General features: G+C 51.5%; 1 protein-coding gene across 4 annotated transcripts in view; it reads left to right on the top strand.

Moving 5' to 3' along the window:
• The first annotated feature begins 1157 nt into the window (after window positions 1-1157).
• The window catches only part of BCL11B (BCL11 transcription factor B), a 91436-nt gene continuing 67524 nt past the window's right edge, over window positions 1158-25069 (top strand). For 2 of the 4 annotated variants that reach the window (XM_077910561.1, XM_077910559.1), the window contains exons 1-2: window positions 1158-1318; window positions 14802-15167. In XM_077910561.1, coding sequence (XP_077766687.1) covers window positions 1261-1318; window positions 14802-15167 — 424 coding nt within the window. In that variant the 5' untranslated portion in view covers window positions 1158-1260. Of the gene's footprint in view, window positions 1319-14798; window positions 15168-25069 lie in introns of all 4 variants that reach the window. The other 2 variants (XM_077910560.1, XM_077910558.1) reach the window with 1 other exon arrangement.

The following is a 25069-nucleotide window of genomic DNA, read 5'->3' as shown; positions in this document are numbered from 1 at the left end:
GTGTGTGTGTGTGTGCGCGCGCGCGCGCGAGTGTGTCTCTGTGTGTGCTTTCTTGTTCTCTTACAGGGTACAATGTTAAAAAGCCACCGCTAGTCGCCCCCAGTGCTCCGACTCTCTGGGTCTTTTTGTCTCTAGTGCAGATTAAACGTCACGTCCGCACTTGAACTTGAATTTTATCCCATTGTACAGAGGCAGCCCCAGCCATAGAGAGACCGAGAGCTCCCAGAGAACCCGGACTCCGCCATCTTCACGTTGCAATCTATAGCTCCCAGTCCGCGCCCGCACCGACCCAGGCGCACTGGGCGAGCCGCCCCGCAGCCCCGCTCCCCTCGGGCCCGCGGCGCCAGGGGAGCGCTGGGGAGCGCTCGCGGGGACCCGGCAGCTTCTCCGGCCGGCGCCAGCCTGCCAGGTGAACTGGGAAGGAGCCGCTTCTGGAGTCCCCCCAGAGCCTCGGAAGGGTCAGTCTCCGAGAAAAAAAGCAGGCAGCCCGCAGAAAGCCCAGAAACAACCGAACCGGGGCAGTTTTACATTGCTTTGGGTTTTTTGAGGGGGCGGGGTGAGGGGGTACGAGACAAGTCCCCAAGTTTTCTTTGCTTTTTTTTTTCCCTTTTTCTTCTTTTATTATTATTTTTTTTTATTTGTTTTCATTTTTTTTTCTCCCCCACCCCCCCTCCTGGTAGAAGTGCGCTTTCCACCTACCAGACCCTGAAAGAAAGTGTCAGGAGCCGGTGCAAAATCCGGTTAAGTTCAAGAAGACATTTGGAAGTCCAGGAGGCCAAGCAGTTTGAAGAAGTGTAAGCGATTTTTTTTTTCCTTCAAAAGAATATATTTTTTAAAGAAACCAGCCAGTCCGCGAGCAAGCAACAGCAGATTTCTTTCTTTCTCTCTCTCTCTCTCTCTCTCTTTTTTTTTTTTTTTTTTTTTGGCCTCTTTCTCCTATTTTAGATCGAGAGATTTTTCTTTCCTTTTTTTTCTTCTCTTTTTCTTTTTGCAAACAAAGCAAAAAACAGCATTGAAGAAAGAGCAAAATACAGAAGAAGACGAGGAGGAAGAGAGGGCAAGAGAGGAAAGGGGGAAAAAAAAAAAAAAACAAAACACCAACCCGGGCAGAGGAGGAGGCGAGGAGGCGCGGCGGCGGCGGCGGCGGCGGCGGCGGCAGCGGCAGCGGCGGCGGCGGCGGCGGCGGCGGCTCGGACCCCCTCCCCTGGCTCCCCCCATCAGTGCAGCTCTCCGGGCGATGCCAGAATAGATGCCGGGGCAATGTCCCGCCGCAAACAGGGCAACCCGCAGCACTTGTCCCAGAGGGAGCTCATCACCCGTAAGTGTCTGCGGCGTGCGCGCCAGGGGCCGGAGGATGGGGCTCCGGGTGCCCGGGGCTGGGTACACGGAGCCTGGCGCAGCCGGGCCGAGCGCCGAGGCCGCCCGCGAGCTCGCAGCGGCGGCCCAGAGCAGGGTGGGGGGCAGGGGGGGCCATAGCAAAGTTTCTTTGCAGCCCCGGGAGTCGCAGCGCTGCGCAGTCCGACGCGCCTCGGGCTCGAGGGCCTGCGGAGCGGGCTCCGGGCCGGGGAGGGGGCGTGCAGGCTGGAGGAGGTGTGTGTGCACGCGGAGCCCGGCTGGACGCTCGCCCCTCCGAGCGGCGTGTGTGGCGGCGGCGGCGCTGGTGGCGGGGTTTGGAGAGGAGGGGGAGGGGGCTGGGGGAGCGGAGGGGGAGGGGGGAGCCGGGAAGTGGGGAAAAGTTGGCGAGCGCGTGGGTCCGCGCTGGAGGCGCGGGCGGAGGAGAGCGGGGTGCGCTCCGGCCTAGGGGAGACGCGGGGCGAGGGCGGCCGCCGGCTCCGAGTCCCCGGCCGCTGCACCCGGCCGGGCAGGGCGCCCGCCACGCCGGTCCTAGGATTCCGCCGCCGCCTTTCTCTCCTCTCCTCTTGCTATTTGCAAAAGAATCCAGCTGCGCGGCTGTTTGCTGGGCTCATGCCCCCCCCCCCCCCATTTCCCCACCTCCGTCTGTCTCCTGGGATGATCTTGTCTTCTATCCCCCACTCCAAAAAAAAAAAAAAAAAAAAAAGGTGGGGGGATTGGGGGCTGGTGAAAAAGCCCCGCCACGGGGAAAAAGGATTGTCAGCTAGGATTAGGGAGACGGGGATGTGCTTGTAAAATAGAGGGGAAAAAGAAAAAAAAAAAAAAAAGAAAAGAAAAGAAAAGGAGAGAGACCTATCAATCTCTTATCCATCTCTCTGTCTCAGTATCTTTCATCTTCCTTCTCTAAATAAACAAGGCAGGTCGCGGTGGAAATCCACCGGCTGAAATCGTGCAGATTTCAAGCAAGTGGCCCGGCAGGCAAAGTCAGGCAGCGGGGCAGAGACGCAGCAGCTTCCAGCGCCCCAGTCGGGTTTATTTAGAAAAGGGAAGAAGCGAGCGCGAGCGGGCCAGGTACGGTGTTTGCAGGGGAGCTCGCCCCGAGTCCCCGCACACTTGCACGGCAAGGTCGGCTCGCAGCGCTCCCTGCCCGGCGCTGCCCGCGGGGCCGCTGCTTCGCGGCGCGCGAACATCTCCCCGTGGTCCTTTCTCTCGCGGTGCCTAGGTCGCCGTTGCCTTTTTTTTTTTTTTTTTAAATTGCAATAGAAATAAAACATCCTCTGGGTGCCATCGAGACCGCGGGCAGGTTGTGTTCTTGCAATCCTCCGAGCACCTCGTCGGGCTGGGGCCGGGCAGCCCGCGCGGAGCTGGAGAGGGCTGCGCGCCCAGCCGCAGCCGGGGACTGGCTGCGGGGCGGCCGAGAGCCGAATATTTATGTTATATTTTAAAAAATTTAAATAAATAAATAAATATATAAAGGGGCTCTTCCCCTCCCCTGAACACCCAGCATAGGAGCCATCTGCTCGGAGCATTTGCTGCTGCCACCTCTCCTTTGTTACAGCAGATACATTAGTAAGAATTTGTGGATTTATTATTGTTTTTTTTTTCTGGGGAAGGGAATAGATTTTAAAGTGGGGTTCGCCTTGGGAGAGGGATGCGGTTTCCGAGGGAGGGAAGAGAACTTCTCTTTTATTTTTCACCATTGTACCCTCAAAGAATACGCACTGGTTGCGTTTTAAACAAAATGTTTTACAACCAGATTTGAGCCTGGTTTGATCAAGGTCCTTCTGGCCAGTTGACATTTCGTCCTTTAGCAAGCCGAAGCCATCCCTTATCCCTCGGGCACCCCAACCCCCTTTAGATGGTGTACTGGTTGTTACAATGTCTGTATTTGCAGAGGTTAATTTCTCTGGGAGGCAATTTGCCCCTCATAGCCTCTGTATAATTGCAAGGGTTGTTTTTGAGGAGGGGGAAGTTGGGTGGGTTGGGGAAGGGGGAGTTGTCAGGGCTGCATTGCCAAGCTGGAAGCAGCGAAAGGAGCCAGGAGTGTTTGCAGTTGTGTGTAAGGGGGGAAGAAGCAGGTAGGTTTGCTTTGCTTTTGCTCTCTCCCCCTCTGGCATTCCTGGGACATCAGGAGAAAGCCCTGCCTGGCCAGAAGGACTGGTGGCATCTGCTCGTGGGGGACAAGGCGTGCCTGGTACAATATCCTTCCATCCTTCATTTGTTCCCCCTCTCTCTCAGCCTTGCTCCGAGAGAGCCAGAGCGGTGCTGGCTTGGGAAAGCCGCTGCCTCTGGAGCAGGGAGGGAGGGAGGGAGAAGAGAGAGGCAAAGGAGAAGAGGTGAGGAGGAAGAGGCAGGGGCAGAGGATATCTCGCCTGCCTTTCAGGGGCACTGGAGCCCAGGGCATGTGCAGGGGGTCAAGCCGAGAGAGTGGTCCAACCAGTTTTCAGACAAGGCTATTTATTATCAAAAAGCAGCTGGCTTTTCTGTTTGTCCTGTGTCACCCGGGAGGTGGGAGTGCAGGCAGGGGAATGGCAAGAATTGGATGCAGTTTAGGCTGCATGGCCTGTGGAAGTGCCTCTCCACAGTGATGCAGGAGTCGTGGGTTTAGGGTGCTCTGGAGCCCTGGCCAGCAAAGCCAGTGCTGTCACAGCCCTGACCCAGGGGGTTGGAGGGAGCTTCACATTCTACATTTTAAATGTGAAGGAAACTACCCCCCCCCCCCCAATGTGGTACATCTTCAGTAGGGTGGCAGCCCCCTGGTTCTGTAGAGACAGTGTAACTTAGGATGACTGCTGGTCTGGGAAACATGAAGAGGATACAAATAGCAAATAATCTCGGGGTGGTGGGGGGGATGGCAGACAAGCTCTATAGTGAGCCTCCTTAAATGTACAGACAGGGCCAGAGAGAAGAGAAGTAAAGTATGAAACAGGGTGGGAGACAGCTGGGGATGAAAACCTGGGCTTCTGGTTTGTTTCAAGATGTTTGACCCAGATGGATATGGCTTTTAGAAGCGGAGGACAGACACAGCTATTAATAAAAACAAACACAAAACAACACAGTGACAATAGTGAGGGAAGAAGAGGGGCCGTGGCTGACCAGGCAGAGAGAAGGGCTGTGAGCCCACAATGCCAGACAGGGAGAGGAGGGGAAATGAAGTCCAGTCCACGGAGGAGCTCTGAGGCTTTCTGAGGCTTTCGGAAGAAAATAAGATGTCCATGGTAAATTACACAACCCTGGCGAAGGTGATTTTTTCCAACAGCCTACCAACAGGTTTCCTTGGAAGATCAGTAATTTTCTGTATGAATTCACGATTTTGCAAAAACAACTAGAGACCCAAGGTTTGACACGGAAGTTAGGCTAACTGTGTTAATTTCACGGTTGCCTTTTAAACTGGGTTTTGCTATAACTGTGTGTTTTGGAGGCGGCTGGATTCTCAATGACCTTAGCTCTCTGGGGTATAGCGTATCTCCAGTTGTCCACAATCTTTCAAGATTGGGCCTCTGATAAATTTCGTAAGCCGTGGGGCTCTCTTTTTTAGGGGGGGGGTGTTTATAGGGGGGGAGTGAAGTTTGTCTCCCTTCTGCACAGAAGGGAACCCCATATCATTAGAAGTGTGATACAAGTCAGCTGCTCTGATTCCACGGGAGAATAAAAATGTGTTCATCAAAGGTGTTATGCCAGGCTGATTTTATTCATTTGTAATTCACACCTGAGAGAAAACAGCCGTGAGCCTATTTTAACAACCCTTAATATTTTTAAAGGGTATTCTTTCCCTCCCTGAATATTATGTACATATGCATATTTCTTTCTTTGGTTGGAGGGGGCTTGCTATCTGCCTGTTTTTTGGCCTTGGCGATTTTTGCGTGGCCTTCAAAATATTTCACACAAGAAAACGAGTCCTTTTACTCAAGTACTAGAGTGAATGCAGTTGCTTTGGGGAAGCCAGCCTTGGGAGCACAGAGGGAGGCTGAGGTCAGATGGCTGGGTGTGGCGCTCCGCTGACCACAGTGCGGGACCAAACGGGTCTCACTGACCCAAGAGAAAGACCAGCTTTGGGTGCCTCTGACAGTAATTAGCGGTATGTCTCAGGTGAGATGGAAGCACGCGGAACAGTTCGTTTACAGATACCGCTTCCGACTGTAGAGAGCACCAGTTTCTAGCGCCTTATCAGGCTAGAGCTCTTGGCGCTGTCTTGTAGCTTAGAACACGTCTTGCACCAGGCCTTCCCTTTTTCCTTTCCATCTCCTTCCCTGATCGCTTTGCATTCTCTGTTGCTTGTTGTGATAAAATACTTTCCAAAATAAACTTTCAGTTGAATTGGCTTTGGGTTGATGGCAAGCCTGAAACGCCGAGCCGCGCCTGGTGCCACTTGGCAGCTAGGGGGAGCTCGGTGCCCGTGTCATGGCTTGGCGCCTTCGCTACAATGGGCCAGGAACGGGCTTCCATCAGCAGCCGACAACGCAGTTTGCCTTGCTGCAAAATGTCTTAAGTGTGAAGTTGTAATATTGATTTTCTTACAGAGATTCGAGCAGGACAAAATGAGAATATAAGTTTGAGAAATCTATTTTCAAGCTATTGGCATTGATTTACAAGCCCTCGCTAGGCAGATGGGGGCATTTTTCTTTTTTTTTTTTTTCTTCTTTTCCTGATTTTTAAACAATTAAAATGGTTAATTTTGAATGGGCGTGTTTTCCCCTATGAGCCTGTGGTGTTGACTCTCTGAAAATCCCATTAGGCTGTTAAGGCATCCGCGATGGAATGAGGGGGTCTGGGAAGAGCATACATCATTTTGTCCATTTCTGTGTTGTATGTCACAGACCCAGGGAACGGTGGAGAATAGCTGCTTTTTGGGAGTCGTGCTCCTAAAACAGCTTGATGAATGGAAATCCTTTTAGCTCAGGTTTTATAACACTTGGATTCTCAATTCCATTTATTAGGTAATGTTCCCACTGTACTAAGGGAAATAGCACCATTCCCCAAAGATATCAAATGCCAACTCAAATAACGTGTAAAACTTTGTTTGGAAGGAGTAGAGGCTCGCTAGACCCAGCGTTGCTAATACCTTTCACCCCAAACAGTGCCCTTAATGGATGGCTTTTAATGAGACTCTTTCTCTCCTAACCGTGTAATTTAGTGCTGGGGAATATGTGTGCTTTTGATCACGGGATTTCTGGATCTGTAATGTCTTCTCCAAGTTCAAGAAATCTGCAGACAGCACAGTTAACCCCGAGTCTCATGCCTGAGTTCAATACATGGGCAGAAGAGGTTGCCCTGAGACAGGAAAGAGTGCTTTATTCTAACCTGAAAGAGAAATAAATCAGGTCAGACGAAAGCCTCGTGGCTGTCATCAGCTGAGAAAGAGCCTTCACTCTCCAGTACAGAGGGCCAGCAATTTATCTGATGATTTCTCTACTTCATTTAATGTTTGAATCGAGCCAGTTGTAAGCATATCGCGGCAGCGAGCTCATTTGACGACTCAAGAGACAGAAGTGGCACAGTCACCTCACAGCCTTGGGCTGGGCAGTGGCCTTTGGCCTGCAGAGGACCGTTAAAAAAATTCACTTTAGAAATCCCCAGTCCTTTGCCTTGGTACTTGGGAGAGTCTCACAAGCTGTAACTAAATACAGACCCCAGATATGATGATGCTTGACAAAAAACAAAAACAAAAAAACAAAAACAAAACAACGATCTTTGTAGGGAAGGGTAGAGATGGGGTTCTTTAGCTTTGGGGGCTTCTTCCTGCATCTCCTGTGGCTTGGGGGAGGTCCCTTTGGCTGTCTGGTTAGGGCCCACCTTCAGTAGGAGCTCTCTGAGGACTTGGGATTCCAGGTCTGATGCTGGGGTCACATCTGGGGAGGACAGGGGAAAATAAATGCTCTCTGGGGACTGCACCCAGCACCACACGGTCAAGTGACTATGCCGGCTGAGCATCCTTCTCTGAAGATGGTATTAGCTGTAGGCATGCTGACAGATTTTTTTTTTTAATGGGGAGAGGGCACAGAAGAATACCGGGAAGGCATGCTTGTCATCCAGCCGCTCTGAGTATGGCTTTGTCACGTCTTTATTTACTCCCATGAGTGGGTCTGGGGACCTCAGTGTTCTGCTCTGTCCACCCCCATCCTACTCCCACTTCCCCAGACCTCTCTTCTTTCCCAGGGAGCCAGATGTCCGTGAGACCTGCTCATGTTCTGGTCCCTGTTTCTCTAACTCCTCCCCAAGAAAAGCCGTGTGTTGCCTTCCTCCCTCGAGCAGTTAGTTTTCCCCAAGGCGTGTATAAAAAGTGCCAATAGCAGGCTATTTGCAGACCCACGGAAGCAGAGGGACATACTTCTTCACACTTCTTGCATCTTCTGCAGGAGCCATTGGGGGGGTGGGTGGGGGGACAGCATCGTTTTTTTGCTGGCAAAAGTGACACCAGATCGAGGTTTGATTAATGGTGCTACATTCACCGGGACTTTTTCGTCGGGCATTTTGACATATGCAAGTCTTTTGTGTTGTTGCTGAAATTCAAGAAATTCATTCTTTATTTCTTTTTCCAAGAGAGCTGATAATCTGCTTGGGTGTCGAATTAGCCAGCCTGAGCTATTTTAACTATAATGAAATCCCAGACCACACAAAATTAGTAACTTCAAAGAAAAAAAAAAGCCTCTGTTCTGTTCTACACAACTTTTTTATGACCCCCTTCCACTGAAATAGAAATACATTTGCGGATGTCCTGATGAGTTCTCTACTAAAACAACGTGCAAAAATGACTCAAAAAAGTTGAATGCCAATGTTACTGTGATTAACGTGTGCTTCAGAAATGGATGTGCTGCTTTTTCTCTTCTTCTTCTTTTTTTTTTTTTTTTTTAAATGAGGTCATGTTTAAATTTCTACCTTGGACATGAGATACTGAAATGGCTTGTGTCCTTGCTATTTTGCTCCCATCCCCAGAGGATGTCCTCCAGCTAAAGGCTTGGAGTCCAGTGTCCTGTGTGGAGGGTCCTTCTTTCTTCTGCTTTGCACCTTCGAAAAAAACACAGCATTAAGTAAAACAAATCTCTTCATTTGGCCTCAAAGAGTGCTTTTATATCCTGTCATTATGATCCCTGTTGTGGCTCTGAAGATTTAAGGCATTTGCAGCTCTCTGGACTCTTCTAAACATGCTTGGAAGGGTTTCTGTGGTGGTAAACTTTTTTTTTTTTCTTTTAAAGCAACTATTTTATTTATCAAAACATAGGTCGCTTTATTCTTTGGTTTTGTGGACTTGGGTTTTTATTAGTAACCTCTTAGTAATGGACAGGATCTGTGAATGCACCTGAACACTGTTTTCCTTATTCATTTGGCCTTTTTTACCCCCTGCTTTTGAATGTGTGAGACCAGGCTCCCTGAGCTCAGTTTTTGGAGTTCTAGAGAGGTGGATGTGGTGTGGGGAAGGGAAGGTTGGACAGTCCATGGCTCAAGTCAGGGTATTTTTCAAGGAGCTGTTTTCAATATGCCAAAGTATCCTGAAACCAAGCTGGGGTGGGTAGGGCAATGCGTATCTATGGGGATCTTCCTCCCGCCTTCAGACTTCCCCATTCAGAATCTGCCTCTGGGCTGTGTGACTGAGGTTCTTCCCGCACCCCACACCATGTCCCAGATCAGGAACCCCTGCCTTTCTGGAATGCAGGCCAGGCTCAGGCTTTCCCCTGCAGGCCCCCTCAGCCAGACCCAGGTCATTTCCATGAGTTGCCAAGAAGGTCTTGCACCCACAGTCTTCCTTCTGTCTTCAGCCAGATGCCAGAAATCTCGACAATTTCATTTGAGGCTTGTTCAGTGGTTGGCATGGAGCAGACAGGGCCTCCTGGGGTGGTGGCCCCTGTGTGCCCCCATTCTTCCACGGATCTGAGGCTGGTAGGGAGGAAGCCTTTGGAGGGTCTTGGGGAGAGCAGCTCTGAGACACCTGGCCGGGCTGCACTGCTCAGCCCTCCTCCTGAGAGGGCAGGTGGTCAGGGGAGGGAGTTCATCTGTACGACGACGAGGAGGCCTGCTTCCCCCTGCAGGCTGTGTCCTCCCAGGGCCAGTAGTGGCCCTAGGCATTGCTGGTTGTGGGAATTCGTGGCCAAATGGGGCTGGGACCCGGACAGTGGGTCCCACCCTCAGACATGTTCTGACTCCTCCTGGTCCTGTGAGGACGGTCCTCCCAATGCCTGCATGGCTGGGCTGACGGGCTGCTCTTATCTCTGCCGCCTCTGCTGGGCACTTCATTATTCCCGATGTTCGGAGAACTTCATAAAACCTCTTGTCGTGCCTTTAAGCGTCATCTAGTCATAGATTATTTTCTCCACCAAGAATTGATTCCTTCTCTCTGCCATCCACTCGTCTCCCTCCTCCCCTCCCCATGGTTGTTATTTTCTCTTGGATCCAATAAATTAAAAATTGATGGCAGCTCCGAAAGTGTTGTGCTCTGTTGAGTGTGCGTGTTGGTGGTGGTTCAGTGTCGCCTGGAGTCGCAGCCCCTCCCGGAATGTTCGCGGGGAGGAGAATGAAAAGATCCCTTCGCAGATTATTGGTGAGCATGGGCTTGCTGGCAAAGGCTCCGTCTTCGTAGGAAGCAGGTGTAAAGTCTCCAGTCGGATGCGGAGCTCTGGCGGAGGGATGCTGAGCATTTCTTGTAAACATGCGTACACATCATGATGGCGGCTGTGACGTTGGTGGCACACGATTTTAAGAGCCTGGCACCCCTCCCCCCACATCCTTCTCCTACCCACGCCCCCCGTCACTGAGACAATAATTCTTCATATGTTTCTCCTGGACTGTGACTTAGCCGTTAGAGATTTGGGATTTGAATCAGTGCAGGGTAAGGGGGACATGGGCCTGTGTGCTGTGTGTGCAGCCGTGCACATGCACTGTGCTCTGGGGACAGCAGGCAGTCGGCCCCTTGGCTGGAATTCCCCAAAGGGCAGGTGCAGGGGCAGTTGTTACAGATGGACCAGGGCGGGTGGGGCCCTTGGAGCCCTGCGTGTGGGGGAAATCACTGGCCAGGTAAGGCCATGCTAAGCCTTTGCAGCTGCCGGGGGCCTCTTGGCTGCTTGGCTGGGTCAGTGTTAATGCTGTCTTTCCATTTCTGTCTTCTGCCCCAAATTCCTTCCCAGCCGAGCTCAGGCATGGGGGAGTTTGTCTTAGGATCAAGTGCTTCCCCATCTACTTAACAAATATCCATTATTATTTGTGAACCCTGATTTCATTGCTTCTAAATGCGTTTCTCAGCTGGGAGGAGGCCTAGCCTTGTAAATAAAATGTGGTTTTGCTGTAAAAGAAAATTAACTCTGTGTGTGTGTGTGTGTGTGTGTATGTGTGTATGTGTGAATATATATTTGTCCACGAGCTTTAGGATTTCGTATTTCAGAACCCACCCCAATGTGATATCTGACATTTGAACAAGTTGCCTTCTGCATCCATTCATTTTGCCTCTTAACGAGTCAAACATTTTAGCAATCCCTGTACTTTATTCGGCTCATAATAGCGAGAGCAGCAATATTTTTTCCGGAGCCGCCTGACACTTGGGGAGCTTTTCACGAAAGCAGAAATCATCTCAGAGGAAAGACCTCATCTTTGCCTTCTTTATTTAGGGCCTGAGTTTGCTGGACAAGACAGCCTGAGGGGCTGGTTTGTTGGGTCTGGGAATTTGAAAAAGCTGTTTTTGTTACGTGTCTTTTCTCCTTCCTGGTGTTTTCTTATCTCTGGGTGGCAATTTGGGCTGCTATGGCTCTTCCAGCAGAGGCCTGGTTCTCCGAGCTGCGCGGGGCTGGGGGGCCTCGGGTGCCCACGGGGCAGCGAAAGGAGGGTACCAGGAGGCCAGATGCCCCTCACCTTGCCGTTCTCTGAGCTGGGCCAAGGGGCTCTTTCTCCTTTTATTTCTTCCCTCATCGATGCGGTTCTAAGAAGGGCCGCGCGCGCACACACACACACACACACGCGCGCGCGCGTGTGCACACACACCCCATACACCCAGCTCGGTATCCGCCTGCCAGCGGAAATGAAACCACAGCCCGTCTTTTGGGGGTGTCTCCGAAGGCCATGAGCATGAGCTTCCAGGCTCAGCAAGTTGTCTTGGTCTACCCGCCGTGACCCAGAACTTGACAGTTGAGGGGTTCATGCTGACTCTGCCGCCTGAACTTTTGGGGGGTGACGTTGCCACCTTCCTGGGATGTATGTCATTTGGCAGATGAAGCCCAGAGCCCCGCACCCCCCTCCCCGGGGTGGGGGGGAGAGGAAACCCCATTCTTGGAGTAGGGTGAACACTGCCTGTCATCTTGAGTTTTACTTTCAACGCCGATAGTAAGAGGGAAGATTTGTTTGTTTCTTTTGCTCCTGGGCTCCCTGGAAAGCAGCGAGCTGGGGTCATGGGTCCTAGGTCCTGGAGCCCTGGGGCATGGGGGACTTGGCTGCCAGGGGCCTGGAGGCCCGAATCCCAACAACGGCACAGCGAACAGTTTCGGATACTTTTCAGACTCAGTGATGGGGGGGGGGGGGGTGTGGCTCACAGAGCCTGCTGCAGCAGAAAAGTGAAAAGGCAGAGAGAGCCAAATAAAGGAAAGAATACCAGATGTTACCAAAAAAAAAAAAAAAAAAAAAAAAGAGAGAGAGAGAGAAAGAAAAAAAAAAGTGTTGGTACCAAGTCCTCAGCAAAAGATGGAAGGCAGAGAGGCAGGACTGCTTGTGAACAGGCTCACAGTGACCTCTGCTAATTTTTAAAGTAGCCTGTGTTTCCTTTGAATGAGAAGGGACGAGTTGAAATTATGTAGCTTAAAACCTCCTAGCAGAGGAGGTATGCGGGTGCTTCCTAGAACTCCTCCCAGGAGAGCAGACAGGCCTGAGAAAGTTAATGAAAAGCAAAACAAAACAAGGACAAGAAAGATGAAATTATTAAGCGGCAGGAAGCACCTCCCTGTCCTCAGAAAGGATGGTCACGCTGGCAGCGTGGCCGCCTTGGTGACGCAGCAGAGTGCCAGGCCTGCTGGCGAGTGGCCGCTCAGGCAGGGCCAGGTACTGCCGCCCTTCCCACCACAGAGCTTGCCCCTGCTCCATCTGAATTCTCTGTTTCATTTTGTCCTTTCTTTTTTTTGCTTTTCAGCTCATTTCCTTTGTGCCTCTCTCCTTTTTTTTTTTTTTTAACAAAACAATATTTTGACATCCTCCTCCCGTGTATTAGAGTTCCCTCTCTAGAAATGGCGCACAATACATCCTTATATTTCTAAAGAACTGTTTTCACAGCCCTCTCCTTTGGCTCTGAAATTATGTATATGTAATTGGTAATTAAAGGTGCAAGCTTTTCAATATAAACAGTATTGCTCAATGTTAGATCATTAAAGGGAAAAGAAGCACCGAGTAATTACCTTTTCCATTCTGACAAACCGTTCGCAGGAATCCGGTCCCCCTACCACCACTGTTCGGCGTGAGGGTTGTGATTACATTTCAACCATACCAAAGCATCTTTTCATAAAATAAATTAGTAAATTAATTATGTGGCATTGTCTTCCAACTCCTTTTTAAGTAAACTCCTGATTTCTTTTTTAAAGTGTAATTAATGGTTCCCCGGGTCTGGCTCGGTGAAAACTGCTTCTCTTACCTTATAGGTTTTTTTGTTTGTTTTTGTTTTTGTTTTGTTTTTGCATGAGAGGTGTGCAGACAACAGATTTAGGATTTCCTCATCTTTGGGATGTTTCTGTACTGCCATGGGTCTAATCCACGTCTGCATGTAACTCAGGAGGGCTCTGTCTACTTGTCTGTAACCACAGGCAGGATCTCAAATGTTAACTTCCCTTCCCAGCAACACCTATGCATCGACTGTATACACGTGGTTCCAATGCGTTACCTGTCATATACCGTCCGTTCTAGATTCAGCATCACACATGGCCTCTCACAGGCCCTAAATAAGCTGTGTTCAGAAAATACAGAACAGGGATTTATATGTAGGATGGAAGATGCCACAGAATTTTTTCCTTAAATTATCTGTTCTTTGGCTCTGGCCCGTCAATAACTTCACTGCCACGGAATGTGTTTTCTTCCCTTCCATCCCTTTTCTCTGTTCCTCTGTGGTTTTCATTATATCTTACTGAATACCACACAGCTCAAAATTTACCTGCCTCCTTGGGTTTCAGACCTCTGCCCCCCTCTTGGCTTTCTCAAGCACCCTGATGCTAGTGTCGTCTACATGAAGACCCCAAGGGGATATGTAACCTCACTGTCCACTCCTCTTATTTATGACACTTACGGCTGCCGAGTCCTCCTGCTTTCCCCTTGGGGCTTGCTGCTGCTTTTTTGAGGCATTGATCGGCTTCAAAATATTTGGGTCCCATGTCCCCTACCAAAAAAAAAAAAAAAAAAAAAAAAGGAACTATATCGGCTGCTCAAGAAATATGAAAATGTACAGTCCATTGAAAGTGTGGTTTGTCGTCTGCCAAGAAATGCTTTTGGAGCCTGAAAAGGTTTTTTTCCTTTCTTTTTCTGGAGTGAAAATAAAACCAAAAAGGACAGTGGGGAGCTGATGAGTGCTGGGGAATCTACAAGGTGATGGAAATCCGACCAGGAGCAGTGTCTGGCGGCAGAGCCGGCTCCCTCGTTCGGGGAGCAGACTCTCAGTGTCCCTTCCCCTGCCTTCTGTTTTTTTTTTTTTTTTTTTTCTTCGATATTTCTCTTTGAACCAATGCTCACTTGTTGCTTTCTGAGCCTGTGGGCTTCTTTCTCTCCGAAGGACTGGCTGCCTGACGCCTGTCTAGGGTTCTGCTTTCTTGTCTGGTGTGCGGCCAGGTCCGAGGTGGAGGAATGCGAGCAGGGCTCCCATGAATGGGGAGGACATGAATGAACCCTGGAAGGGAGGGGGTGGCGGATGGAGCCCAAGCAGGGTGAACCGGCTCTGGCTCTGGCTCACGGTTCTCAGCCTTGGCTGGCCACTGGAATCACCTGGGGAATCTTAAAAACAAGAAGATAATGTGATGTTTGGATCTGGCTGTAATTAATTTGGGGTGCTGCCTGGGCGGGGTGGGGGTGGGTGTTGTGGGGCGGGGGGCTTGGAGCTCCCCAGGTGATTCTCAGATGATGTAAAGTGGGAGAGACCTGTCTCTAGCTTGGAGTACAGGCCTGTGACACAGCCTCGTGTGAAAGCACGCCGGGTGTCCTGTGCACATGTGTGTGTTTATGTGCTATGTTGGGGGGTGGGAATCAACAGCAGATAAGCTACAAAGGAGTAAGTTCAGCATCAGTTAAGCAGCCAATCTCCAGGGGCTATGCAGTTGCTCCTGGAGCCTCAGTTTACCCATCCATGGCCCCCAGGAGTCAGGCAGGGATGTGGTGACTGCACCTGCCCCCAGGCAGTGTAGGGGCCTCCTCTCGGTGGGGAAGGGTTGGGATGGCCGATGGGTGCCTGTGATTGCCTAAGCCCATCTCTGTCTTCTCTGCCCCCTTCTCCTTTCTCTCTTCAGCAGAGGCTGACCATGTGGAGGCCGCCATCCTTGAAGAAGATGAGGGTCTGGAGATAGAGGAGCCCAGCAGCCTGGGGCTGATGGTGGGTGGCCCCGACCCTGACCTGCTCACCTGTGGACAGTGTCAGATGAACTTCCCCCTGGGGGACATCCTGGTTTTTATAGAGCACAAGAAGAAGCAGTGTGGCGGCAGCCTGGGTGCTTGCTATGACAAAGGCCTGGACAAGGGCAGCCCGCCGCCCTCCTCGCGCTCCGAGCTCAGGAAAGTGTCCGAGCCGGTGGAGATCGGGATCCAGGTCACCCCCGACGAAGATGACCACCTGCTCTCACCCACGAAAGGCATCTGCCCCAAGCAGGAGAACATTGCAGGTATGGATTGTTGCACTGGCCAGGCTGCTGCCAAAGCCACCTCCTGGGTCCCACGCCCGCCTCCCCCTCTGGTTGTGCCGGTGTTGGTGCTGGGAGGGGGCCCGGGGGCTACTGGGATAGGACCACCAGCCAGGGCTCGCCCTTTCCGAGGGGCCACTATCTGGGTGACCCTCAGGACGAGACAGGCCTGAGGCTCAGAGAGGCACAGCTGGCCGATGGTTGCTTTGCTTTTGGCAATGAGACTGTTGTGGGGCCTAATCCATAGGCGGCTGGGAGTACAGAACGGAAATTTGGAAGGCTAGTTGGCCTTCGGTTTGCTGGTATTCTTGGCTTAGTCTCTGGCTGTGCAGTCAGACAGTCTTGGGTTGGAATCTGTTCCTCACAACATGGACAAGTCAGTTTTTCCATCTGTGAAATGGAGCTAATGGGATCTATCTCCATAGGGTTGTGGTGAGGTCCAATGAGATGTGGCCTGCGGGCAGGACCTGGTGGGCCCTTAGGAACGGGGGCACTCATTTCCTCCTCTTCCTCTCTTTGGCCTCAGTCTCCCATCTGCAAAAAGAGGTGCCCTGGTCTCAGAGGCCCCTTCTGAGGTTGGCTGATCCGTCTGGTAGGTCTAGGGAAGGGCTTGTGGGAGCTTGTTGGAGCACTGCACCCCTTTCAGGAGGTTGACATTCCTTTTGGCATGCCCACTCAGCTGACCACCTGGATTGCGGACTTTTACCACCTGAAGGACAGATGTAGGGGTTGTGTCCTCCAACTGGGCCTGTTTGCTGCAGCGAGTTGGCGCCGTGTCCCTCCAGGCCTCGGCTGTGGTGTGCCAGAGCCTCCTCCAGGGAGCCCGTGCTCTGCGAGCCTCAGTGTTTGCTTCTTCTGGTCATACCTCTGAGCCTGGGAAGCCCAGCAGAAAAAGAGGGCCCTGACAACCTGTGTTCCTGCAATAAGTGGCAGCCTGCCCTGCAGCAAGATGGTATCCGAGTGCGTGCAGATGAGGGTTCAGATCCTGACAGTTGACTTTGGACAAGCTGCTTCATGGGTCCAGGCCTCAGTTTCCTTATCTGTCAACAGGGAGCGGGAATACTGGCAGGCCTGGTGTGAGGATTGAATGAGTAAGGGCTCCGTCAGTGCTTTGCCGGTGGAACCTTCTTTTCAGAGGTCCCCTTTGGTGCTACAGTGTGCAAGTAGGTGCCGGCTATGTTTTGGGCATGGAAGCTAGTGGAGACGCTGGAGGGACTGAGGGCTTTGGGTGCTCCTCCTTGGAGGGGGAGCCTGGTGTAGGCCAAGGTAGGATGGAACAGAAGGCGCCATCGTCCAGAAGGCAGGCAGGATACTGCAGCAAGCCACAGGCGACTTTGAGACCTTGGGCCTCAATTTGCCTACCTGTTAAATGGGATTAATGAGATCTCTCTTGGGAAGAGACTATAGTGGGGATGCAGACTCCTGCTGGCACATGCTAGGTCCTGGGGAGACCCCATCAAATCACGAGGACCTGTGGGCCTTGCCATCTGGTGCGTGAGCTAGGGGGACATCTCTCATGCTCTCAAGTTGCCAGTGGCTTTGAGAAGATTGTCTGACGTGTTCAGGGCCATGGTCATGTAAACCCGGCTTCTCAGAATGTCCTGCAAATGTGGGTGACGCTGCCTTCATGAGGGCTGGAGCCTCTGGGCAAGAAAGGTGCAGAGTCCCTTTTGTTGGTGGGGTTGGGGGTCCCCCTGCCCTTTCTTCTCTTTGCCATTGGAGGAAACGTTTTTTTCTCCAGTAGAATAAACACCCAGCATCAGTGACCACAGACCTTGCCCATGAGACTCTGGTCCCTACTTATATTTCCATGGAAAGGCATTCTGCTTTCACCAAAAACCATCCGAATCCTCATTTCACGATGAAGGTATTTCCCAGCGAGAGGCCGCCGATCATTGTGGGTAGGTTTGTTTAAGAAAGCGACTAGATGTGATTTCATAAAAGGCAAAGTTAATCTGCAAGGCGGCTTTGTCCTCCCCGCCCCCCACCCCCCGCACCCCTTTTCTTGGGCTATAATACTGCAGCAGCAGCCTACAGTATTTTTATTTTATGTGTGACGGAAGATATTCTTGGCCTTTTCTGTTCAGCAAACAGGACGAATGGATTTCTTCATTCTCGAAGAAATATGTAAAATAATCCCTTAGAAGTCTAAAGAGATATGTTTGTTCAAAGAATTTAAAATGTTATTTTAATCAAAGGCACCAAACAGTCTCCATGCTGTGTCAGCTGAAGACGACCATCCCATTCTAGCAGCACATCGTGCCTTCCCCTACCAGTCCTCTTCCCCTTCTTCCCTTCGTGCGTTGGCACCAACTTTTCTTTCTTTCTTTCTTTTTTATTTAATAAAAAGGAAAGATTAAAGAATAAAACTTCAGTGGCTCAAATGTATAAAGTAATTTAATATGGTGGGAGCATTAATTATTTTAGCTTAATTGAATTCTGAGGACTGCAGTACTTGCATTTTTGTAGACAAGCCCTGTTTATTATTTCTCTGCGTAGATTAACAGTAAAGGAAACGCAGATAACTTTCAGTTATTTATTGTAAAATAAATGTGTCAATTCATGTGTAAAGCAAGCTGCTCAAAGATAATTGAGTCTTTATATTTTAAGAGGGGGACTAGGAATCACAGGCGCTTCTCCGCCCGGGCTGCCGGAAATCCGCACAGCTGCTGCCCAGGCCCCTGGCACCGCTGGCCTCGCCCAGGCCTCTCCTGTTCCTGCTTCCCAGCCGTGGTGGGGAGGGATGCTCCGGCCTGCCCGAGCCCTGCTGTTGTCCCTGGGGCCGGCCGCTGGTGAGTGGGTGGCTGCTAACTCTTGGGACTTTGGCCTCTGGCCTGGCTGCCCCAAGGGAGGTACCTGTGGTGACCAAGAGGGCCATGCCTTTCCGGGAAGCAGCAATCTGAGTGTTGTCCACACGGGTCCCAGCTCTCCTTCCACCAGGTGCATCTAGAGGCAGGGCTCCAGAGGTAGGAGGGCAAGGCCGGCCTGTGGGATAGGTGGGATCCCTTCCACCTTTAAGGGTGCCCTGGGCGTGAGATCGGAGTTGGAATTGTGTAAGTCATTGCATCAGGGGCTGGACCCTGGATTAGCCCTTTTCCTGGGACTCCGGAGTCTGGAGATAGGCATAAAAGAGTAGTGACTCCCTCCCTCCCTCCCTCCCTCCCTCCCTCTCTCTCTCTCTCTTTCTCTTTCTTTCTTTCTTTCTTTCTTTCTTTCTTTCTTTCTTTCTTTCTTTCTTTCTCTTTCTAATGCTAGAAAAGTAGGAGAGTAGAAGGAGGAACTTTCTGGAGCTTTGTATCTTGGAGGGTATTCATTCATTCATTCTTTTGTTCATTTAATAAACAAGCACCTACTGCCCTTCCCCTGCCCTGAGCATCGTCATCCCCCCTTCCTGCCACCACAGGTGACAGGACCCTCTAGGGGTGGGGGGAAGTGTGGCGGGAAGAGAGCCATTTAGGCTGCTGCTCTGTCCCCCTTGGGGATCGTGGCCAGAATGTGAGCAGGTGGCAGCCCCACCCTTGATGTGTGCAGTTGTGCCTTGGCTGTGAGCTGTGGGCAGGGAAAGGTCCATGGATCCTGTGTCTGAGGCCCATCTGGGGACAGGGGTGGGGTTGAGTAGAGGTCGGGGCTCTGGCCTGGAGACCTGACTCACTCTGCCTGTATAGGAGTTCTTTATCTTTCCTAAACTCCCTTCTTACTGCATTCTTCGACTTTTGGCACTGCTGGAGGAGATGGGAGTAGCCAACCCTGGGGTGGGGGTAGGGGGAAGCGAGATGGGTTTTGGGGTTTGCAGAGAGCAGGAGTCTCAGACCTCTGATGTGGGCTGGGTGTCTCGAAGAGGGATGGAGAGGAGGGGGCTGTGCCAGGGAGGCCGAGTGCTGCCGCGTGGGAAGGGACCCAGCACATGTCCTCACCCTACCCTGACACCTGCCAGCCTTGGGCCACGTGGCCCGACCGCCTAGGCGGCAGTTTGCCCCGTAGGGGAGCACACCCAGCAGTAACGGTGGTGTTTCAGTGATGTGTGCCTGCCTGGCGTGTCAGATACCTGCTGCAGAGATGAGCACCTTCCCCCCTTGCTGGCCGCTTCCCCAGCTCCATCATTTCCTGCTGGTAGCTAATGTGGGTCTTCCAGGAACTGGGGGAGAAACTTCCATTGGCTTCGGGGAACTCCACCATCAGAAACGTCAGAACAACTGTCGTGTGCCCCCTTCCCCCAGCATCTTTGGCCACGTCCTTATACTGTCCTGCAGTGGCCACTCTAATGGTGGGTCCCTCTGTGGAGGAACCTGGGGTGGGGTGGGTAAGGATCAAGGGAGCATGGGCTTCAGTGTCAGTTGGGAGAGGTGCGACTCCAGTGCCTGCCCAGGCCAGCCATTTCACTTTTCTAGGCCTCAGTTTCCTCGTCTGTCCCCACCTGTCAGTCCTGTGCTGAGAATGGATGACAATGAAACATACAGAGCATCCACCTAGCCCAGGGTCTGGCTGCAGCCCAGTGACTGAGAGGTCGAAGCTTTCAGAAAAGCTTTCAAGAGCCTATGGACCCTGCTTAGCAGCATGAGGGAGGGGTTTGCTTCTCAGTCAGAGTCTTGAAAACTTAACCTCGGATTTCTCTCTCAGCCATTTCCTCCTTAGAATCCCCATTTTATAGCCACTGGAGGGAAGGCTCTTGATCACAGGTAATTCGTTTTTGCATGTTATCACCCCTTCCATAACCAAATGAAGCTATAACTGGAGGAACGAGCCATCAGCTGTCAGTCATAGGTTTGCCTTTTGCCTTTTCTTCCTCCTCCCCCCATCAAACCCCAAATGTCAGATTTCTGGAGAAATGCAGGAGACAGGCAGCGGGTGACAGGAAGTAGCAGATCCCCCTGGGCTGGAAGTGGCAGGCAGTTCCCTGCTGCTACGGCCCCACCCGCCCTGTATGTCTCCATCTGGAACCTAGGAGGGGTCAGGGGTGTGCCTGGAGGCGGAGGGGGGGGTGCTTGGTTTGGGGTCCTAGTGACCCATCGCCAGGCAAAATGTGTTGGAGAAACTGGCTTCTGATCAGCTGGAGGATTTACATGCCGCTCTGCAAATGTGCCTTTCAGACTTCAAAAAATAAATAAAATACATGTGGAGAGAATATTAGCCAGGCTAGTGGAAGAGACTAAATAACTTGCCTGTGCTGGAAACTGGAGATAAACCCCACTTGCAGGTTGTCTTTAAAAACTTGCGTTTGATATATTTAGAGTTGTTATTTTGCCTCCAAATTAAGATTAGTTAAATCCGTGCGTGTTGTAGCATGGATTATCTTTATGTATTATTAAATCGTGACAGCTAATTATTAGTTCTGTCTGCACCAAGGAATAGTGGAGTGTTCTGTCTCAGAGACATGGTCCTGGGGCTGGGCACTATGGGGCTGGCCCCAGAGCTTGGGCAGGGCTGGCAGGTGGTGGGGAAGAGGAGGCCTACCTGGTAACCCCACATAGTCCGTAGGGGCTTTTCTTGGTTTATCTCCTCTTGAAATTTATATCGACTTTCAAACAGATACCTCCAACCCCACTTTGAAAGAGATGTTTCTAACTCTACTTTGAGCTAAGGCCCAGAGAGGTTAAGGGACTTGTCCAAGGTCACACAGCAAAGTGGAGAAAGACTCGGGTCTGCCTGGCTTCCCCGGATGACAGGAGCAATGGAGGGTTTTATTTTTAAAGATTTTATTTATATAGTCATGAGAGACACACACACAGAGGCAGAGACACAGGCAGAGGGAGAAGCAGGCTCCACGCAGGGAGCCTGACATGGGACTCGATCCCAGGACTTGATCTTGGGACTCCAGGATCATACCCTGGGCTGAAGGTGGCTCCAGGCCTGCCCGGAATGGAGGCTTTTAGGGAGGGGTAGTCTAACTCTGCCCAGCTGGCCCAGCCAGTGGGGCAGGCACTACCTCCAGGCTCCATCCAGGGTGGTCTTTGAAGCCAGTCCCAGGTATGACCCTGTGGGTATGACCCCGGAGGCCTTGACCCACGGTCTGCGGTAGCCTCCCTCATACAGTTGCCTGTATTTCTTCGTGAAGGTTTTGGAGAGGTGGGTGGTGGGAAAGAAAAGCAATAAGATGCGAATTCAGACGGCTGGATCTGGGCCGGGATTTGGGGTTTGCCAATGACCTGCTGAATGACCTTCAGCCAGTTGTTCGCCCTTTCCAAGTCCCCGGTTTCCTGTAGAATGGAGATAATCTTTCTTATCTTTCAGGCTTGTTACAAGGTTTGATTTAGACAAGACATGCATGTATTAGGTCCCTGTGGATCGCTAGCTGTTATTAATAATAGAGAACCACTGGAGGGATCCATGTGGGGATTCTGGCCTCCTGGCCTGAGCTGGGAGGATCTCCTTGCTGACCTTCCCATTCTTACCTGATCTTCTGGAACTGGTGACGGGCGGGGCTGAGTCCAGACCCCAGTTATCTTGAGCCAGGTGCCCTTTTGCCTTGAGGCAGGTCGTTTCCCCTGGCAGAGTCCTGGTGTCCTGACCTGGGAGCCCGGGAGCCGGGGTGAGCAGTCCCTGCCCTCCCAGCCTCCCCAGGGAGGCAAGAGACTGAAGGTAGTGTGTAAACTGGACAGACCACAGACCGTAGCAGTGTCAGCAGCTGCCCTCTGTGACTGTTGCACTGAGTTGTGATCAAAAGTTTTACTGACTTAAAAAGAAGACAAGAAAACACTAGTCCGCTACAGTGTGATTTTTCTTTTTTCTCTACCTTCTTAGGTTTCCTTTAGGTTTGGGGCCGTTGTTCTCTGTGACGGATATAGGTGGTTTCATGCTTCCAGCAGCAGTTCAGGGAGGAGGATGAGAAGTTAGGGCAGGGTCCTGGGTTCCCAGGTGGGAGACCTAACCAACTCTGAGCCTCTGTTCTCATTATTACTAGGTTTTTAGTTTGACAGTAAACAGTTAGTACTTGGCTTAAATTTTTTATTAGGCACTTGACAGCCTGGTTGGTTTTTTTTTTTTTGGTGCTCATTTTCATGCCTGACTAATACATAACCACTACCTCTAGAATCTGTTAGGAGTGGGCTCTGTGTCAGTTAACTATATAAATAGGGCAGCCTGCTGGTTGCCCCTGCACCCTTGGGCTCATCTTTTTTACTGAGGAAACAAACAAGAGAAGAGTTTTCACATTTCGGTTTTTAACTGAACACATATTTATGAGAACTTGCTCTGTACTGGTCACTGTTTGAAGGGCTTTGCAAACTGTTCACTGATTGAATCCCCCTAATACCTCCATGAGGTGTGCCTGGTATCAAGCCCACATTACCAAAGAGGAAACTGAAGGCCAGAGATGTTAAGTCATTTGGTCAGGGTCACACAGCTGGTGACTAGGGGCCCGGGGTGTGAACTCTGGCAGTCATGTTCCTTCCTGTGGTGACGCAGTGCTGCCCGTGGTTGTCTTTCATCCCACGTTCCCATCCACCGTCTCCGTCTCCGCCCCATGAAAGGTGGTAAATCAGTTATTACTTTCATTTTGTAAATGAGGAAACCGAGTCTTAGAGAGGTGAGGGGACCTTGCATCGTTACCCTGTGAGTTGGCATAGTTGTGCCTGGACGCCAGGCTCCTGACTTCCAGCCAGTGGCCCTCACGGGGAGCCCAGGCCCGTGGGGTCATGTGGGTCTTTAACCTGGGCTGGCACCCAGGTTTTTCGCTCCTGGCCAGGCTGTGCACCTGGCCAGGCTCCTGCACCCAGGTTTTTCGCTCCTGGCCAGGCTGTGAATGACTTCTCTAGGGTGACACCCCATGATGGGATCTGGGGGTCTTGTGTGAGCAGAAGAAAGTGGGATGGGGGACCTCCACCTGTCCTACACACATCTGTGAATTTCGCGTGGACTGCTGTCTTGTGCAGAGCTGCCTTGTTAGAAGCCAACTGCCAACCCAGTTGGGTTGTAGGAGGCAGCTGGGCCTACTGAATGCAGGGTGGGGAGGGGCAGGCATGGTGGACTCTGGCCTAAGACCTGGAGTTGGTGTTTAGGCCCTGTGGCTGATAGGCCTTGTGACCTTGAGCAGACCCTCCCCCTCTTTGGGCCTGAGCTTCCTGAACTGAAATAGGAGAAGGAGCTAGCTACCCAGTGGTCTCCAACAGCTGCAAGGACCCGGCAGGGGGGTTGGGGGTAAGCTCCAGCTTCCTACCTAAATCCTCCTCCCACCCAGCAGCCCAACCGACTTCCCTCATTTGTTACATTTTGGGCTTAGGAAATACATTTTCTTTGAAGAAATTGGTGGCTGAAATGAAAACTACTATACTAAAGGATAAAACAGGGTCTCTTTCAGCTTCAAGCCGGAAGATTCCTCTGGGAGGATTTGGTGCAGAGTTTAGGCCCAGGGCCCCTCCTGGGCCTCTTGCAGGAGCTGCCCCTGATGGTGTAAATGTGGTTTGGTATTTGTTTTTTTGTTCAGAGGACCTCCCGAATTGTATCAACCTCAGGCCTCACGAAATCGGAACCCACTCTGAGCCAGGTACTGCTAGGTGGTGACCAGTGACTAGGGGTGTCGGCCTTGCCCACATTAAATTAAGTCCAGAAAGGAGCTCCAGATGGCAGAGTGTGATCAGGACCTTAGAGGCCGCCCTCCTGAGCTGGACCCAGGGACGAGGAGGCCTTTCTGGAGAAAGCAAGGCTTCTAGGTTTCGTTTTTATTTTGTTTTTACGTGAGTTTCCTTAGAGTCCTCCTCCTGCTGGTCTGCTGGTTTTGAGCTGGAGGTGGGGGTGGGAGGATAGGAGTGGCTCATGAAGGAGGAGTCTGTGCTGAGTAGGGGGTGTGAGTGTATGAGGGCGAGGTCTGGTGGGGAGAGGTGTGATCACTTGATGAGAGAGGTCTGGGAAAGTGGCTGCGTGCTGCTCCCAACAGCATGAAAACTGGGACCCCAGGCTCTTTTGGGGTGGGGGAATATTAACAAAATGGCCTTTTGTTGGAGGTGAGAAGTCAGACCCCCTGTCCCCCCCCCCTCCTGGTGTGAGGAGGAAAAGGTAGCTGTTCAGATGCACTGCCAAGGGTGGGGTGAACTCCCCCAGCCCAGGATAGCCAGCTAGTTATCTAAGCCAAAGCAATGTTTGCTCAGGGCTGTTGACCCCCAGGAGCTGAGTACCTGCACAGCTTGCATTGCCTTCAGGTTGCAAGTGTGGACAAAGCCCTAGATGCAAGCAGATAAATCCAGACTCAAAGGTGCAAACAGGTGCGAGGGTCAGCGCCCACCCAGGATGAACCCCCATGCATAGAGCCTTGCCACCTGACAGGGCCAGCACCAGTGCTGTGATGAAGCTCCAGGGAGGACATCTGTCCAACCTGGCCGGGTCCAGAGTGCACAGTTCTGCTTTCCTGACTTCAGGTACCAAAGAAATCCTTGAAAGTGGCGGAGAAAGCACTGGCTCTGTTTTAAAGACTTTTCTGGGCAGATCCTGGCATCTGGAGAGAGCAGTCCCGCAGCAGCTGAATTTGGGGGGGGGTGTCCTCCCTTGAGGCTGAGGGCCAGAGAATGCCTGTCCTGGGCTCTGTGTGGAGCAGCCATCCAGGGTTCTTTGTTTCCCTTAAGGAGAAACAGGACAAACCCCTGATGACCCCTTCCCACTCCAGCAACTGGTTTGAGGTTGGTAGACCCCACAAAGCTAAGTTCTCCGAGGGAGCCAGAGTGGATTCTTTCCCCCTCCCACCAAGAGTTCAAAGCCAGCCAATTAAGAAACCTAAACAGTGTGGTCTTCTCCTTGCATCATTGACATCATTGGCTTGTAAAACTTTCCCTGCAAAGGAGGCGCCTTTATTCGCTGGGAAAAAGAAGTATGTAATTTTCTTGACCTGGCCTTTGCTTTTGGAGGGGAAGGAAAAGAGAGGGAACTCGTTTCCAGAAACAAACGGAGCCCGGGACAGC

This window comes from Canis aureus, chromosome 9 (genome assembly GCF_053574225.1).
Source record: "Canis aureus isolate CA01 chromosome 9, VMU_Caureus_v.1.0, whole genome shotgun sequence".
Lineage (NCBI taxonomy): Eukaryota > Metazoa > Chordata > Mammalia > Carnivora > Canidae > Canis > Canis aureus.
This window is presented reverse-complemented; position numbering and strand designations above follow the sequence as displayed.